Source organism: Protopterus annectens, chromosome 4.part1 (genome assembly GCF_019279795.1).
Source record: "Protopterus annectens isolate FY-2018-M chromosome 4.part1, PAN1.0, whole genome shotgun sequence".
Classification (NCBI taxonomy): domain Eukaryota; kingdom Metazoa; phylum Chordata; order Ceratodontiformes; family Protopteridae; genus Protopterus; species Protopterus annectens.
The window spans coordinates 782,922,117-782,937,056 of record NC_056734.1 but is presented as its reverse complement, the minus strand read 5'-3'; the positions used below and the strand labels follow the sequence as shown (position 1 = coordinate 782,937,056).

The 14,940-nt window shown below is 39.7% G+C and overlaps 1 protein-coding gene across 1 annotated transcript in view; it reads left to right on the top strand.

Moving 5' to 3' along the window:
* The first annotated feature begins 3,154 nt into the window (after positions 1-3,154).
* TMDD1 (transmembrane and death domain 1) overlaps positions 3,155-14,940 on the top strand; it is a 44,886-nt gene continuing 33,100 nt past the window's right edge. The window contains exons 1-3 of the mRNA XM_044070928.1: positions 3,155-3,319; positions 5,113-5,232; positions 6,368-6,514. Coding sequence (XP_043926863.1) covers positions 3,166-3,319; positions 5,113-5,232; positions 6,368-6,514 — 421 coding nt within the window. The 5' untranslated portion in view covers positions 3,155-3,165. The remainder of the gene's footprint in view (positions 3,320-5,112; positions 5,233-6,367; positions 6,515-14,940) is intronic.

The window sequence follows — 14,940 nt, the reverse complement described above, 5'->3', positions numbered from 1 at the left end:
TCCAACAGTGTGTATGTATATATATATATATATATATATATATATATATATATATATGTAAACACACACACGTGTGTGTGTGTGTGTGTGTGTGTGTGTGTGTGTGTGTGTGTGTGTGTGTGTGTGTGTGTGTGTGTGAGTGTATGTGTGTCTCTTCCCTACTAGAGGTGGGGAGGAATGACAGTTCTTGGCCACAAGTATTCCCTTGCTAGAAGAAGCTTCTATGATGGACAAGAGACAATCCTGGAAGGGACATGGGCTTTGTACTTTCAAACTGTTGTGTTTAGCCCTTGGGACATAGGTGTGGGAGCACATGCGTGTATTAGGAGGACATAGGATGGCAATATGTTGGGTTTTGGTGCTATGCATAATTTGTCACTTAGTCAATGCTCTATTAGAAGCAGACTGACATGTGAGGGCAATGGAGTGTAGCTCCTCAGCATGTGTTACTTGGGGTCCATTCTGAGATACAAACAGTCATAGTTTGTATGGTAAGCCAGTCCCTCAGGCCACTAGGATACATGACTGGTCGTATGCACAGGCAAACTAGGGAGCTACTTATGATGCTGCCCTCAGTTCTCTGGGAATGGCGACTTTTAGGTATTTATTTACTTTTTGTTCTCAAAGTAGAAAAAAAACAAATAATGAAATACTTAAAAAGTTCCCCTACCATATAACTGAGAGAACTGCCCTGGAAAGTGCCATCATCAATCTATTTCTGAAAGAAACTGGAATTTATTTTTAATATAAATCCAGAGTTACAGAAGTTAGATCCTGCACATACGTTTACCTTTGAATTTATAAACAATGTCAAAAGCATGTCTGAAAATAAACTGACTAAAGATATCACTAAATAGTGCTTGTGTAATGTGGTAAATGTCACCACTGCTATATGTTTAAGGGTCCGAATGTGACAGTATATGTTTATCTTAAGGTCATCCCATGCCGGGGTAAATCAAATTGAAAAACATGTGATGTGGTTTACAGTGCCCTTTCTTCTGAGTATCTGACATTCTACACTAGCAAAACTGAATGTAGATTATGCAGAAGGGTGTATGGATGGTTACTTATTATATTCTCGAAAGCCAACAATGTCAAATTCAACATTGTCGACATGAGAATACCGAAAGAGCAGAATGTTGAATGGGTAAATGGAAATCTCCGTAAGAGGAGATTTCCATTTACTTCAATGTAGTGCGGTCTCGGAGTTGGTATATTTAAGTAGCAGAGGATGTTGGGGGTGCAGGGGCTTGCCCCCCTGCCTACACTCTTAGATTTTCTTTTTTTGTTTTAAGTTATTTTTTCTGAACATTCGAAAGTTTAATGGTTCGATCATTAAAGATCGATCTTTAGTGATTCTAACCATTAAACTTTCAATGTTCTAATATAGACCCATATGATCACCTTCGTAATGTCAAAAAGGAAGATAACATACACATTTTGTTTAAGTATTCTGTTTCATTTAATGATTTAAAAAAAGTTTATTTTTATTTTTTCTGCTTAAGAAATGTACAAATGTTATAGGGGTGGGAACTGAAAAACTTTGCTTTTGAACAGGAACTTGCACTTGCAAATTTTATTAAATGCAGCCACTCCACCCAGATTCAATGATCATCTTTCCATTGCACCTGATTTAAAAATGACATGTAATAGTTGCAACAAGTAGCACATCAAATGAGAATTTTAAATGTTTGATTAATTAAAGATTCTATTTACAGAGTTAATTTATTCTGATGAATTTCTGTTTTGTATAACAAAAGTGCTTGATAAATGCATTACAATTCATGCGAACTGTGTCCTTATTGTCACTTATTTACATCACAGAGAAAAAAAGCACACAAGAAGTTAATGAAATAAATATGGAGTGAAACCATGCAAACAGACAGAAGATAGTCACATCACTTACTTATCAACAGTTTTAGTAAAATAAAATGGTGGTAAAGTGGCAGGATAGAAAGTGCAACTGCAGAAACAAATTCACTGATATGCACTGATGCCTTCCATATTGCCATTTCTGAGTAACTGCATGATTGCATGCTTCTGATATGAAGAAAGGACATTAAAATAACAACTATTCCATTTACACATTATTAAACTGCTGATAACTTTGGTGAGGAAGAGTGCTTTGATTTAAAAAACTGGTGACAACTTCAGTGAGGAAGATTGCTTTGATTTAGAAAAACTGGTGATAACTTCAGTGAGGAAGATTGCTTTGATTTAACTGTCAAATAAATTATACTACCTATCCTAAAGGTTTATACCATACCATGCTATCCTACTCACACCGACTACACAATTTTCTGTATTCTTGTCGTCTGCTTGTTGACTTTTCACATACTAAACACATTGCAGAAATACTATCCACCATTCTGATTGTGCATCTTATAGCCCTTTTGGCTGACACTTACTGCCTCATCCAGTGCGATGCTTAAAGACACAGTGGGCTGGTAGGCAATAAATGGCTGACACATGTTGAGAGGGGAAGGCCACATACCACTTCTATTCTTACACTCTATGGTAAAAAAGGCAGGACTTGAATTAGGGCAATAGGTTACAAAAGGAAACAATAATTGTGTTGAAAGGCAGTTTCTGTGCACTTTACCTCAGACATACTTTAGCTTCATCAATTTTGCTAGAGTACATTTCCAGCATTCAGACATTATTGCCTTTCTTACCCAAAATTTAGATCTGTACTGCAAAATACATCTAGATTATTGCTAGAGTCTTACTGTGAATTACGTAAAACAAAATGCAGTATAATCCTAAAGGAATAATACAATTAGTGACAATCTTACAGATGCCGCTGCTAAATTTTATTTTAATATTTGCAATGCAATGTACGTATTTAATACAGATCAATAATTAATGTATTACTGTCACACTATGAGGATGCAAATGCTTGGTGAAGAGTGTATGTTTGAAAGTATAGCCTCCACTGCCATCTGCATTAATTTTTTAGGCCTTTCATGACATCTGTCTCTTAGAATGATGTCTTGGCCTGACAGACAGTGAAGAAACTGTCTTATAATATCATTACATAAAAGATAGATCAAAGGGGTAAGTCTTACTCTACACAGGCCCCTTCCTATGCTGACTTTTTCAGTTTGTCATTGTTTATCTTGGCTTCTCTGTCTTTCCTTAGCTGCTGATGACATTGGTGTGCACATGATGCAAAGAATTTCTGAACTTCTTGCTCCTCAGGAGTGCCAGATGCTTTATACAAAGATTACAACCCCAGAAGGGAATATATTTGCAGAACTGGATCGTCTTTCTGCAAAAAAGAATATTATTAAAAAAACACGCAGACGCCGTGAGATTAGTAAGTAATTTATTTTGCCATTATAGTCTCTTATTTTGATTATCTCAGGCTATTTTTTAATACATCATTTGTTAATCAAGTGAATTAAATCTGCACAAGTGTCTCTTCTCAAGGGATTAATTTACAGCATCAACTGGTTAAATGACCTGTTCAGAGTCACATTGTACACAAATAAAGATAGAGAGGATCAAATTCAGAATTACATGATGAAGCTCATTAGCAAGTCATCATCTTAACCATTTGCACTAAACCACTAGACAGGCATTCAAATGAAAGGGCATATGTTATTTTATTGATAATTATAGACTTTGTAATTGTGTGCTGCTGTGTATATATCACAGCTGAATATGAGCTGTACATAAAACCACAGCCACTGCTTAAACAAATTCATGGCTACAAAACAGAACCTGCAAACATGTTAATACTGTTATAAATCTGTTTGCAATTATCTCATTCTCTGAAATGCAGTTAAACCTCAAAGGGAGTTATGTGGCTAAGTTCAGAAAGAGATCATTTATTCATTCATCCTGTGATTTCATTCACGGACACAGGAATCCAGAACCTATCTTGTACTCTGTTGGTATAAAGTACAATAACTTTTGCTAGATAAGGTTTCAACCCATTTTAAGTAACAGCTCATATGTGTGGGTGAATGCATATATGTATGCACACACAAACATGCACTCACATATTGCATGCACCTATGAGCAACTAGCATTTTTGAAACAAGACAGTTGTATAATGAGGAAATAAACTTGAACACCCAAAGAAAATCTACATGAATACAGGAAGGACATAAGATTCTGGAGAGAAAAAGCCTCAGCTAAGAACTGAAATGGAGAATATAAGAGTGTGTGGCAAGAATGCTAGTCTCAGAGCTACTGTGCTACCCCAAACCATGACTCAATTAAATGTTTCCTCTTGTCATCCATTTTTGTCACATACACCTGCTTAAAATTCAGTGTTAATAGTAACTTTTGAAAAACTGAAGCTGAATAGCTGATGGAAAAAAACAGCCCACTGTCTGGCCAAACACCCTGATGTTTGTTTCATTTCATTTTTCAAATAAAGCAGGATAAATTGCACCCATGACAAACCTAAGGAATGAGAACAGATGGGTGGGAACAGTTAACTTCATGCAGTAGGAAGAACCATTCAAATAGACACTGTACTGCATTTTTCTGAGTCCTAGTAGAAAGGGAAATTGAGCATATTTACTTTGCCACAAGCTGCTTAGTGTCTGTATTTTATATTTTGCACACTGCACTTTAAACAACACTGTTTTTTTTAAATTTCATTGCCATATGTTTGATGTTTCTTTGTACAACCATGCATCACTTTCTATCAGCAAATGCAGCTTTAATAAATCTACATTTTGTTCTACAACCCAAAGATTAAAAGAAGATATAATCAGTTGAAAACAAATGATAGTATGCAACAACAACAAAATAACTGGAAGAACTGTCCTCAAAAGGCTTTCTGAATCATGACTTCACATCAACATATATATTTTTTCAAACACCTTTATTGAGAGTTTTTTATACTACAAGTTACTTCTAGTGTGTGAATGGATATCCGGTAGAAAGAAAACATAAACTTAAAGATTTGTAAATAATTATTGTTTAATATTCTTCTGAAAATACAGCTTTCTTATACAATTTAAGTTCCACGCAAAATACTTGCAGTGAAAGAAAGTGTCTTTTTAAATATGTAAGAATAGTGAATTGTTCTGAGCATTTAGTAATCATCAGGCCTGGTAACATAAGAATAATATATGCTCTGCCTTTTTACAGCAACCATAGAAGATTGCATCACCACTCTTACAAAATGGCTGGTAAAGGATGGAAATAAAGTTTACTGGGATCGGATCTCACGAGCACTGAGGCAAATTGGCCGTTCTGATGTCTCAGCAGGTAGAGATTCTATTTTTCTTTAAGGTCAATTGCTTTTGTATTGTGCTTTGTGCTTAAATTCGTTAAGTGATCTGAACGCTAAGGTAAAAATAGAAACCTAGATTTGACGATACTCAAGCAACATTAAAAAATGTATGGACTGTAATAATAAAGAACGCTGAAAGAAAAGGATCATATTAGTTACTATTTTTTATAGATTAGTTAAATAAAAGCCAGAATCACATATGGGGCTTCTGTTTATGTATCATTCCTTCTACAGATAAGATTTATGCTGGCACAGGTATGACTTTTATACATTTATTGGGATTGAAGGGTCTTTGTTTAATGAATATTATAAGTATTCAATGGAAATTAAATGTCTGTGTGCCTTCCGAGCATCCCACAGTACTAGGCATGAAAATTAAAGCCATTCTTATAATGTAGTGATTTGCCATCTAATCTAATTAGTCATCTGCAAAGTCAGTGATTTAGTGAAATAAATAGAAGTGCTAGCTGCCAGATGAAAGAGTGGAACAGCATTGTGAACACAAGGTAGATTATTTAGTAAATTAATCCTAAAAAAATACAAGAAGAGATAGGAAAGATCATCCTCTCTCTTACTAGTCATATCTGACTCCTATAGTAACCCCATGGACAGCCAACATTATCCTTGGAATTTTCGAGGCAATGATCTTTCTTCTGCATCACTCAAACGCACGCACACACACACACACACACACACACACGCGCACGCATGCACACACACACACACACACAGTTCCCAATCTACCTTATGGCATGCCTTTGGATTGTGTGAGGGAGCCAGGGCACACTCCATGCAGTGAGACCAGAACACAGCAACTACTGCATATGCAAGAAGGCATCTGTCTACTACCACCACAGTTGTACAGTTCATAACACTAGGCAATGTTGCACCATTTAGGAAATGTAAAAGGTTTTGTGAATTTCATATCAGTGGTATGAGGTAGGGATTCTAATGCAGCTTATAGAGGTCCTTAATACAAAATAAGAAAAATGTTCAGCACTTCAGAAATCAGAAATGTCAATTTTGCCATTTAAATGCCATAAAGCTATACTTAACTTACTTACTTACTGTTTGCTTCATTGGGTAAATTTGTGATGCTTATTTCTAAAGAACTAGGGAAAAATTTAAATCAGGACAAGAATCTTGAAATTCAGAAGAATGTAGAGCAGTACCATGAATCTGTTGCACAGATAAAATCATCACTTCTCCTAGCAGAAGAAGAAAAATATGGCGAAGATATCCTCAGAGGAAGAGAAGGTAAGTGCTCAGCTAATGTTCAAGAGAAAAGTAAAATGCAGCAATACATAAACTATTTTAGTTCAACTTATAATGTACGTCTTTACTTCTTTAAAATATATGTCACCATATCTGCTCATATTTAATAATACATAAGAAAAATGCCTCAAGATATCTAAGTGCTAATAATAAAGCAATAAATATTGTAAACAGCAAACAGTTATAAAATAGTTACTAAATAATATGTGATTTGACATGCTCTGCTGAGTGCAGTGTCCTTAACATTACTGGTATGGGGGGAAAGGGAGCAGGTAATATTCTGTCCCCCTAACTTCATTCACTAAACTATCACTCTAGGTTCACAAAAAAGGAACTTGGACTTTTTTATATGTACAGGCAAAGGACAGACTATTACCAGTTACATCTACAATGTGGCACATAAATGAATGAAAGGATAATTCAATGTTCATCTCAGAGACCAAGTATTGTAATTACCACTGGTATGAAGATTATATCCTTAAGAGGACAAACAGATAAATGGATGACAAAGACCTACACCCTAAACAATCGTCCTTGAAAACCAAGAGTAAGGTTAGTAGCGTTCAGAAAGATATATAATAATAATAAGTTCAGGTTTGCACTTAGGACTGCTCAGGCAAGAGGAATTTAAAAAATCAAAGCACGGAGAAGTGTGGACTAACATTAGCCCCACTTATGCCATAATTACTTTAGTGAAACCTCATCACTAAAGTGTCAAGTTACATATGTCATAACCTGGGACTGCATTTGCAGTTCATAGACATCATTGTGCATGAGATTAGTATACTACTAGGTCACTATGGCAACATGTAACTTGACTAAGTTACTGTAACTCAATGGTATACAACCCATTATTTGATGTCATTCAACAGAAACAGGGCAGAGTGGCATAAACAGGTGTGCAACATATACTCCACATCATGCAGTTCTGTGTACAAAGATAGATAGATAGATAGATAGATAGATAGATAGATAGATAGATAGATAGATAGATAGATAGATTAGATAGATAGATAGATAGATAGATAGATAGATAGATAGATAGATAGATAGATAGATAGATAGATAGATAGATAGGTTCTAGAATTTGCTATTACTAAAGTAGTTCTTGTATGAAACACCGACTTTCTGAAAGTCAATGTGATGGAAGGACAAAAAAAAATTCATGAAATTGAAAAGGGCAAAAAATTATTTCTACTTGTTTTTTTTTTTTTTTTTTTCAGGAGGCAAGCCCCTTTCCACTCCCCTTATATGTATGTGGGGGCGGGGGGCAAGCCCTATATATATATATATATATATATATATATATATATATATATATATATATAGGATCCCTACTATCTACTGAAAGACTGTTTCACCGAAAGTGAAATAGCCGAGCACACTTTCGCGAAAATGCTTTTCACTGAAAAAGCACTTTTGTGACAGTGTGTTACAAAAAGGGGGAAAATGTGGGGAAATGGATGTTGGTGAGATCGCAGCACAGTGAGGATAAGGGAATATTCCCTTATCCTCATTGTAGTGCGATCTCAGAGTGACAATATAAAAGTAGGGGGTGGGGGTGCAGTCCTCCACATGGGGGGGTGCAGGGGGGCTTGCCCTCCTGCGTAAACGTGAGTTCTGTGTTTTTTTTTTTTAATTTTAGTTTTTTTTTTTGTACACTTTAGCGAAGGTGCTTTTTGGTGAAAAGTACTTCTGTTAAAGTATGTTTGGCTGTTTTGGTTTCTGTGTTATGGGTGTTCAGTAGATAGTCCTAGATTCATATATGTATATATGTTGGTGTGAATGACCTGAGCCGTACCTCCCTGGACTACATGAAAAGAGACATGGAGGAGCTCTCTGATCACTTAGCCCCGGCTGGTATGACCCTGACCCTGAGTAGCATCCTACCCTCACCAAGAATGACACCACGGTATAGAGAAAAAATATCAATTTCAACAATTGGCTAAGCTTCTGGTGTCATTCAAAGGGGATCCAGTGTCTGTCAGCCTGGGATGACATGCTCGACAAGCCACGCTGCTTTGCTAGAGACAGCTTGCACATGTCACCCTTAGGCTTTCGAATACTGGCCAAAGCTCTTGCCACCCCCATAGTGCCTTTTTTAGGCAAGGCTCAAAAGACAAACCCACTGCCGTAAATAGCACAAGTAACAAAAAACTGAGGGTAATGCTGCTCAGTGCCAGAAGTCTAAACCTCAAAATGCACACACTTGAGGCACTCCTCAGTATGGAGAAAATCGATATATGTGCAGTAACAGAAACTTGGTTTAAGGCTCCAGAGAGCACCCCAACACTACCAGGCTACAACTCATACCATACATTTTGGCCACAAAACCCAGACCAAAATACAAAAGGTGGGGGAGTATCTATATTCATCAACTAAAAGAGTGACTTTCTACCAGATATAAGTATTTTTTGTGGCTTTCCCACTGTTATTAAGCTAGCGACTGCATTTCGCCTGTTTTACTGCTACTTTAAGTGATTTCTGCATTTTACACTGTTTATTGCACTTTAAGTTACTAATTGTTGCAAATTGTTTCTGTAGGCTACACACTAAAGTGTGCTAGCCGATTTACAGCATTTATAGCATTTACTGTCTGTTTTTTTCCTTGTCTCTGTAAAAAAACAAAAAAAAAAAAAATCTCTTGTTTTCCCGCCTTACTGAACTAGAGTAGTCCAGTTTCAGAGTTGCTGATCCCTGGGCTTTGTTTTTAGTTCCTGTTACTGATCCATTGCCTTATTAGGGAGGAGGGAAGTTTCTTTGCTTACCAGTGGGAGTGGGAAGCACTGAGCAGCCTTTCTGTCCGATTTGGTGAAGTTTCAGCCAGAAACTAGTAGTCCATTGGTCGTTTTGGGCCAATTCCTAGCTCCTTTCAGCCCCCTGCTATAAAACACGCTAAACACGCGTTTTCCAGCTTGTACCAACTCAGCACAGATCCTCGTGGTGGCCTGCAGAGTGATCCAAGCAGCAGAGAGCTAAAAGAGTGACTTTCTACCAGATATAAGTATTTTTTGTGGCTTTCCCACTGTTATTAAGCTAGCGACTGCATTTCGCCTAATTTACTGCTACTTTAAGTGATTTCTGCATTTTACACTGTTTATTGCACTTTAAGTTACTAATTGTTGCAAATTGTTTCTGTAGGCTACACACTAAAGTGCGCTAGCCGATTTATAGCATTTACTGTCTGTTTTTTTCCTTGTCTCTGTAATAAAACAAAAAGGTCTCTTGTTTTCCCGCCTTGCTGAACTAGAGTAGTCCAGTTTCAGAATTGCTGATCCCTGGGCTTTGTTTTTAGTTCCTGTTACTGATCCATTGCCTTATTAGGAAGGAGGGAAGTTTCTTTGCTTACCAGTGGGAGTGGGAAGCACTGAGCGGCCTTTTTGTCCGATTTGGTGAAGTTTCAGCCAGAAACTAGTAGTCCATTGGTCGTTTTGGGCCAATTCCTATCTCCCTTCAGCCCCCTGCTATAAAACACGCTAAACGCGCGTTAGCGCGATTTAGCACGGAGTTGCCACTGTTGCACACAAGAGCAGCGGTGGTTAAACAAGGTTAAACTATTCGGGCCATCTAAATTCCACTCTTCAAATTTTCCCTTAGAACTACCTTCCTCGAGCTGTACTGCTGATCTAACCAGCATATCCTAGAACTGAAAAGTTCATCTCTACTTGATTCCCAAGTAGACTATTCTCTATCTGTAAAGCCTAGCACTTACTCCTACAGTACTTGCACCTTGATAAAGCACTCTTATTATAGATAGTACCCCACCAGCCTAAAACCCACTTCCCCCGGAGTCCTTTGAAAGTCTCTTTATCTACTACTTCTAGTATGTCGAGGATCAGTTGCTAGTGTCCTCTCCAGCTCAACTGGTGAACCTGGGAATATTGAGGCAATGTTACAATTGCCTCATGTACACAGACAATCCTCTCCTTCTCCCACAAAACACAAATACATGCGAGATGCAACTATACGGCCAAACTGGAGGCTGAGCTCTCTCAACATAGGACTGGCAAGACCAGACAGGAGGAGAAGGTAACCACACACAATACATACCCAGTCACACATGGTACCATCACAACTTCAAATCATACACATACTCACACAAAGACATACTCGGAGGCTCTGATCAAAAATTTACCAAAACAGCAGAGGCCACCAAAGCAGACACCCAAACAACTACCACCTCACGACCCAACACATGCAACACATAGACCACACAGTCAGAGTGTCAAACAGTCACAGCCCTTAAGGCCAAACAAAATGCCAGACACACTTGTCATTGGTGATTCCATAGTCAGACACACTGGCGTCCGCTCACCAGACTGAGCAAGGAGAAGGTCACAGTAAGCTGCCTGTCGGGCGCTAGAATCCGCCACATAACGCAAGCACTCAGGTCTCTCAACAGCAGGTACAAGTACGACTCAGTCATTGTCCATGCTGGTGTCAACGACCTGAGACGTACCTCCTTGGACTACATGAAAAGGGACATCGAGGAGCTCTCTGATTATGTAGCCCAGGCAGGTATGACCCTGACCTTGAGCAGTATCCTACCTTCACCTAGAATGATGCCACAATACAGTGATAAGATGATCAGCTTTAATAATTGGCTTAAATTCTGGTGTCATTCAAAAGGGATCCAATGTCTGTCTGCCTGGGATGACATGCTGGACAAGCCATGCTGCTTCGCAAGGGACGGCTTGCACCTGTCACCGCTGGGCTTCCGGACATTGGCAAAGGCTCTTGCCACCCCCATAGTGCCTTTTTTAGGCAAGGCTCAAATTCTAAACCTACCACCCTAGAACACCAAAAAGGAAAATAAACTAAGGGTAATGCTGCTCAATGCCAGAAGTCTCAATCTCAAGATGCACGCACTCGAGGCCCTTCTCAATATGGAGAACATCGATGTCTGTGCTGTGACAGAAACCTAGTTCAAGGCTCCTGAGAGCACCCCAGCACTAACAGGTTTCACCTCATATCATGCGTTCCGGCCCCAAAATCCGGACAACACCAAGAAAGGAGGGGGTGTGTCCATATTCATAAAGGACACCCACACCTCAAGGTTGGTGGCAACGCACGATGCATCTGAGACCATCCAGGTGCAATTAACCATAGCCAAGACTGCTCTGCAATTTGTAGCATGTTACAGGCCACCCTCTCAAACTCAGGAACCTCCCATGGCCTTCCTGAAAACATTGGAGGGGATAAATATATCTCCAAACACCATCATACTAGGTGACTTCAACTACCCTAATATAGACTGGGAACACTACTCAAGCCCGAGCACTCTAACCCAAAGATTCCTGGAGTTCATAAACTCAAATGCCACGGAACAACTAGTCACCATCCCCACAAGAGGAGAAAACATACTTGATCTCATCATCACGAACATGGGATCAAAATGTTCAACACCAGAAGTATACCCCTCACTGGTGAGATCAGATCATAAACTAATCTTGCTGGAGGTCCTCATCCCTCCCCCACCTGAAACAAAAAAGACCACAGTGAAAAACTTCTCAAAAGCCGATTTCTCACTTCTAAAAACTAGTGTGGTCTCCTTTAAGGCCCCTGAGCCAGTGGTAAACATTACTCAAACCGCTGAATCACTTACAAATGCCTTCTACCAGCACCTACAGGACTGCATGGATCAGGCAATCCCAAACAAAACTAAGACTCTCTGTACCAAAGGCAAGCGTCCAGTCTGGTGGACCCCAGCCATAAACAAGCTCTACAACAAAAGGAGGAAGCTACTACAAGATAGAGCAAAATCCCTGAAAGGTAAGACACCTTTGATCATTATAAGTAAAAAACTAAGAGCTCTCATAAAATCATCCAAGGCAAATTTTGAGAGAAAAATCACCAAGGACTCTAAAGACAATCATAAGGCCTTCTTTAGCTATGTTAGAAACCTAGGAGGAAACTCCCAGATATGCTCAGAATTAGTTCAAAATTATGTGAAAATTACTGAACCTACACACATTGCCAACATACTGGCTGACAGGTTCAGTGCAGAAATGGATAACTGGTGCCAGAGCCTTGGCCTGAAGTTAAACACCAAAAAATGCATAGTCATACCCTTCGGGAAAAACAAGGTTACCCCTAGCTAGCATATAGGTGGCAATCCACTGAGCACAGAAAAAGTCATCAGGGATCTGGGGACCCAGGTTGACAGTAGCCTTTCGTTTGACACTCAAGTTGCTAAAGTAGTTAGGAAAACCTTCTATATCGCCCACCTGATCATGAAGGGATTCACATCTAGATCAAGGGAGGTCATCGTCCCCCTGTACTCATCACTCATTAGACCTATGATTGAGTACAATGCCCCGTTCAGAATGTATCTGACCAGACACCTGCTGCAGCTTGAAAGGCCCCAAAAGTTCCTCACCAAAAGGATAAAGGGTCTCAAAAATATGTCTTATGCTGCCCGACTGAAAGAACTCCAGCTCTATTCAGTCTCATACCGCTTGCTCAGAGGTGACCTGTGCCTGACATATAAGGCCATGTCAAACCCAGATTTGATTAATATGCTTCACCTCAAAAAATCTAGATCCCTCAGAACCACAAGGGCGGGAGACTTAAACCTTGACACGGTTATAAATAGAACGTGCTGGAGGGACAGATTCATCACCCAGAGACTCCCTATGCTGTGGAACAAAATCCCGGTACATGTGAGGCAGAGCACCTCTCTGGCCTTGTTCAAGAGAAATCTTGACCAATGGATGGGAGATCGCAGATATACCCCAGGGATTACTTCAGTGTCACTGCTTGACAGAGGCACAGCAAAATGATAGGCATAGTTTTTATTCAAACTAAAGGGGTGGCGAAAGCCGCATAACTATGGGCTAGGCTTATAAATGCCCTCGGGCAGATAGCCTAGTATGAACCTATGAACCTATGAACCTATACCCACACCTCCAGGTTAGTGGCACAGCATGATGCTTCAGAGATCATCCACGTGAAACTAACAACGGGCAAAACTGCTATTCAAATTATAGCTTGCTACAGATCACCCACCATGTCCCAGGACCCCCACTCTGCATTCCTGGAAACACTGGGAACCATAAAGGTCCTATCAAACACCCTGATATTGAGTGATTTCAATTATCCAAACATTAACTGGGAGAACTACTCAAGTATGAACTCCCTGGCTCAACATTTCCTAGAATTTATAAACTCAAATGCCCTGGAACAACTGGTTAACACCCCCACCAGAGGAGACAATATATTGGACCTGGTCATCACCAACATGGGCTACCGGTGTTCCACACCGGAGGTCAACCCCTCGCTGGTTAGATCTGAGCATAAACTAATCACTCTGGATATCCACATTCTGCCAGCATCCCCAGTCAAAGAAACCACCATGAAAAACTTTTCAAAAGCAAACTACACGTTACTTAAGACCAAGGTGGGAAGTTTCAAAGCCCCCGTGCTAAAAGATAACACTGTCCAAGCTGCAAAATCCTTTACAAATGCACTCTGTGGGCACCTACATGAATGCATGGATAGTGCTATCCCAAACAAAACCAAGACTCACTCCTCCAAGAAAAGGAAACCAGTCTGATGGACTCCTGCCATAAACAAGCTATACAATAGAAGGAGGAAACTGGTACAGAAAAGAGTAAAATCCCAAGAAGGGAAGACATCCCTGATCAGTATCAGCAAGGAACTATGTTCCCTCATAAAATCATCCAAGGCTAGCTTCGAAAGAAAAATTGCCATGGACTCCAAAGATAACCACAAGGCATTCTTTAGCTATGTCAAGAATCTAAGTGTCAATTCTCAGATCTGCTCGGAGTTAATGCAGAATGGCACAAAATACACTGAACCGACTAATATAGCCAACATCCTGGCAGACAGGTTCAGTGCAAACTTCACCCCCCTCTCACCCCCAAAAGGGCCCATAACTATACCAGTAGAATGTAGTGCCCCTGAAATCACAGACACTCAGGATAAAACAGCCCTTTCCAAAGCCAGAAACACAGCATCAATGGGACCGGACAGTGTCCCAGACTGCGTTCTACATGAGCTCAAAAATGAACTAACCTCTTACCTAAACACACTGTTTAAACTCAGCCTCTCCATTGGCTACGAGCCCATAGAGTGGTGCACAGCAACAGTTATTCCACTCCACAAAGGTGGAGCCACAACAGACCCTGGGAACTATCGCCCTATAAGCCTGACTAGCTTGGTCTGCAAAGCTATGGAGTGCATCATCATGGATCTCATTAACAGAGACATTGGAAACCTCCAAACACTGGACCCAACCCAGTTTGGCTTTGTTAAGGGCAGATCATGCCTCCCAAACCTGGTGGATTTCTTTGAGACAGTTACCAAGGCTATAGACGAGGGAAAGGTGGTCCACACAGCCTACCTAGACCTCGCAAAGGTCTTTGACACTATTCCCCACTCAGGTA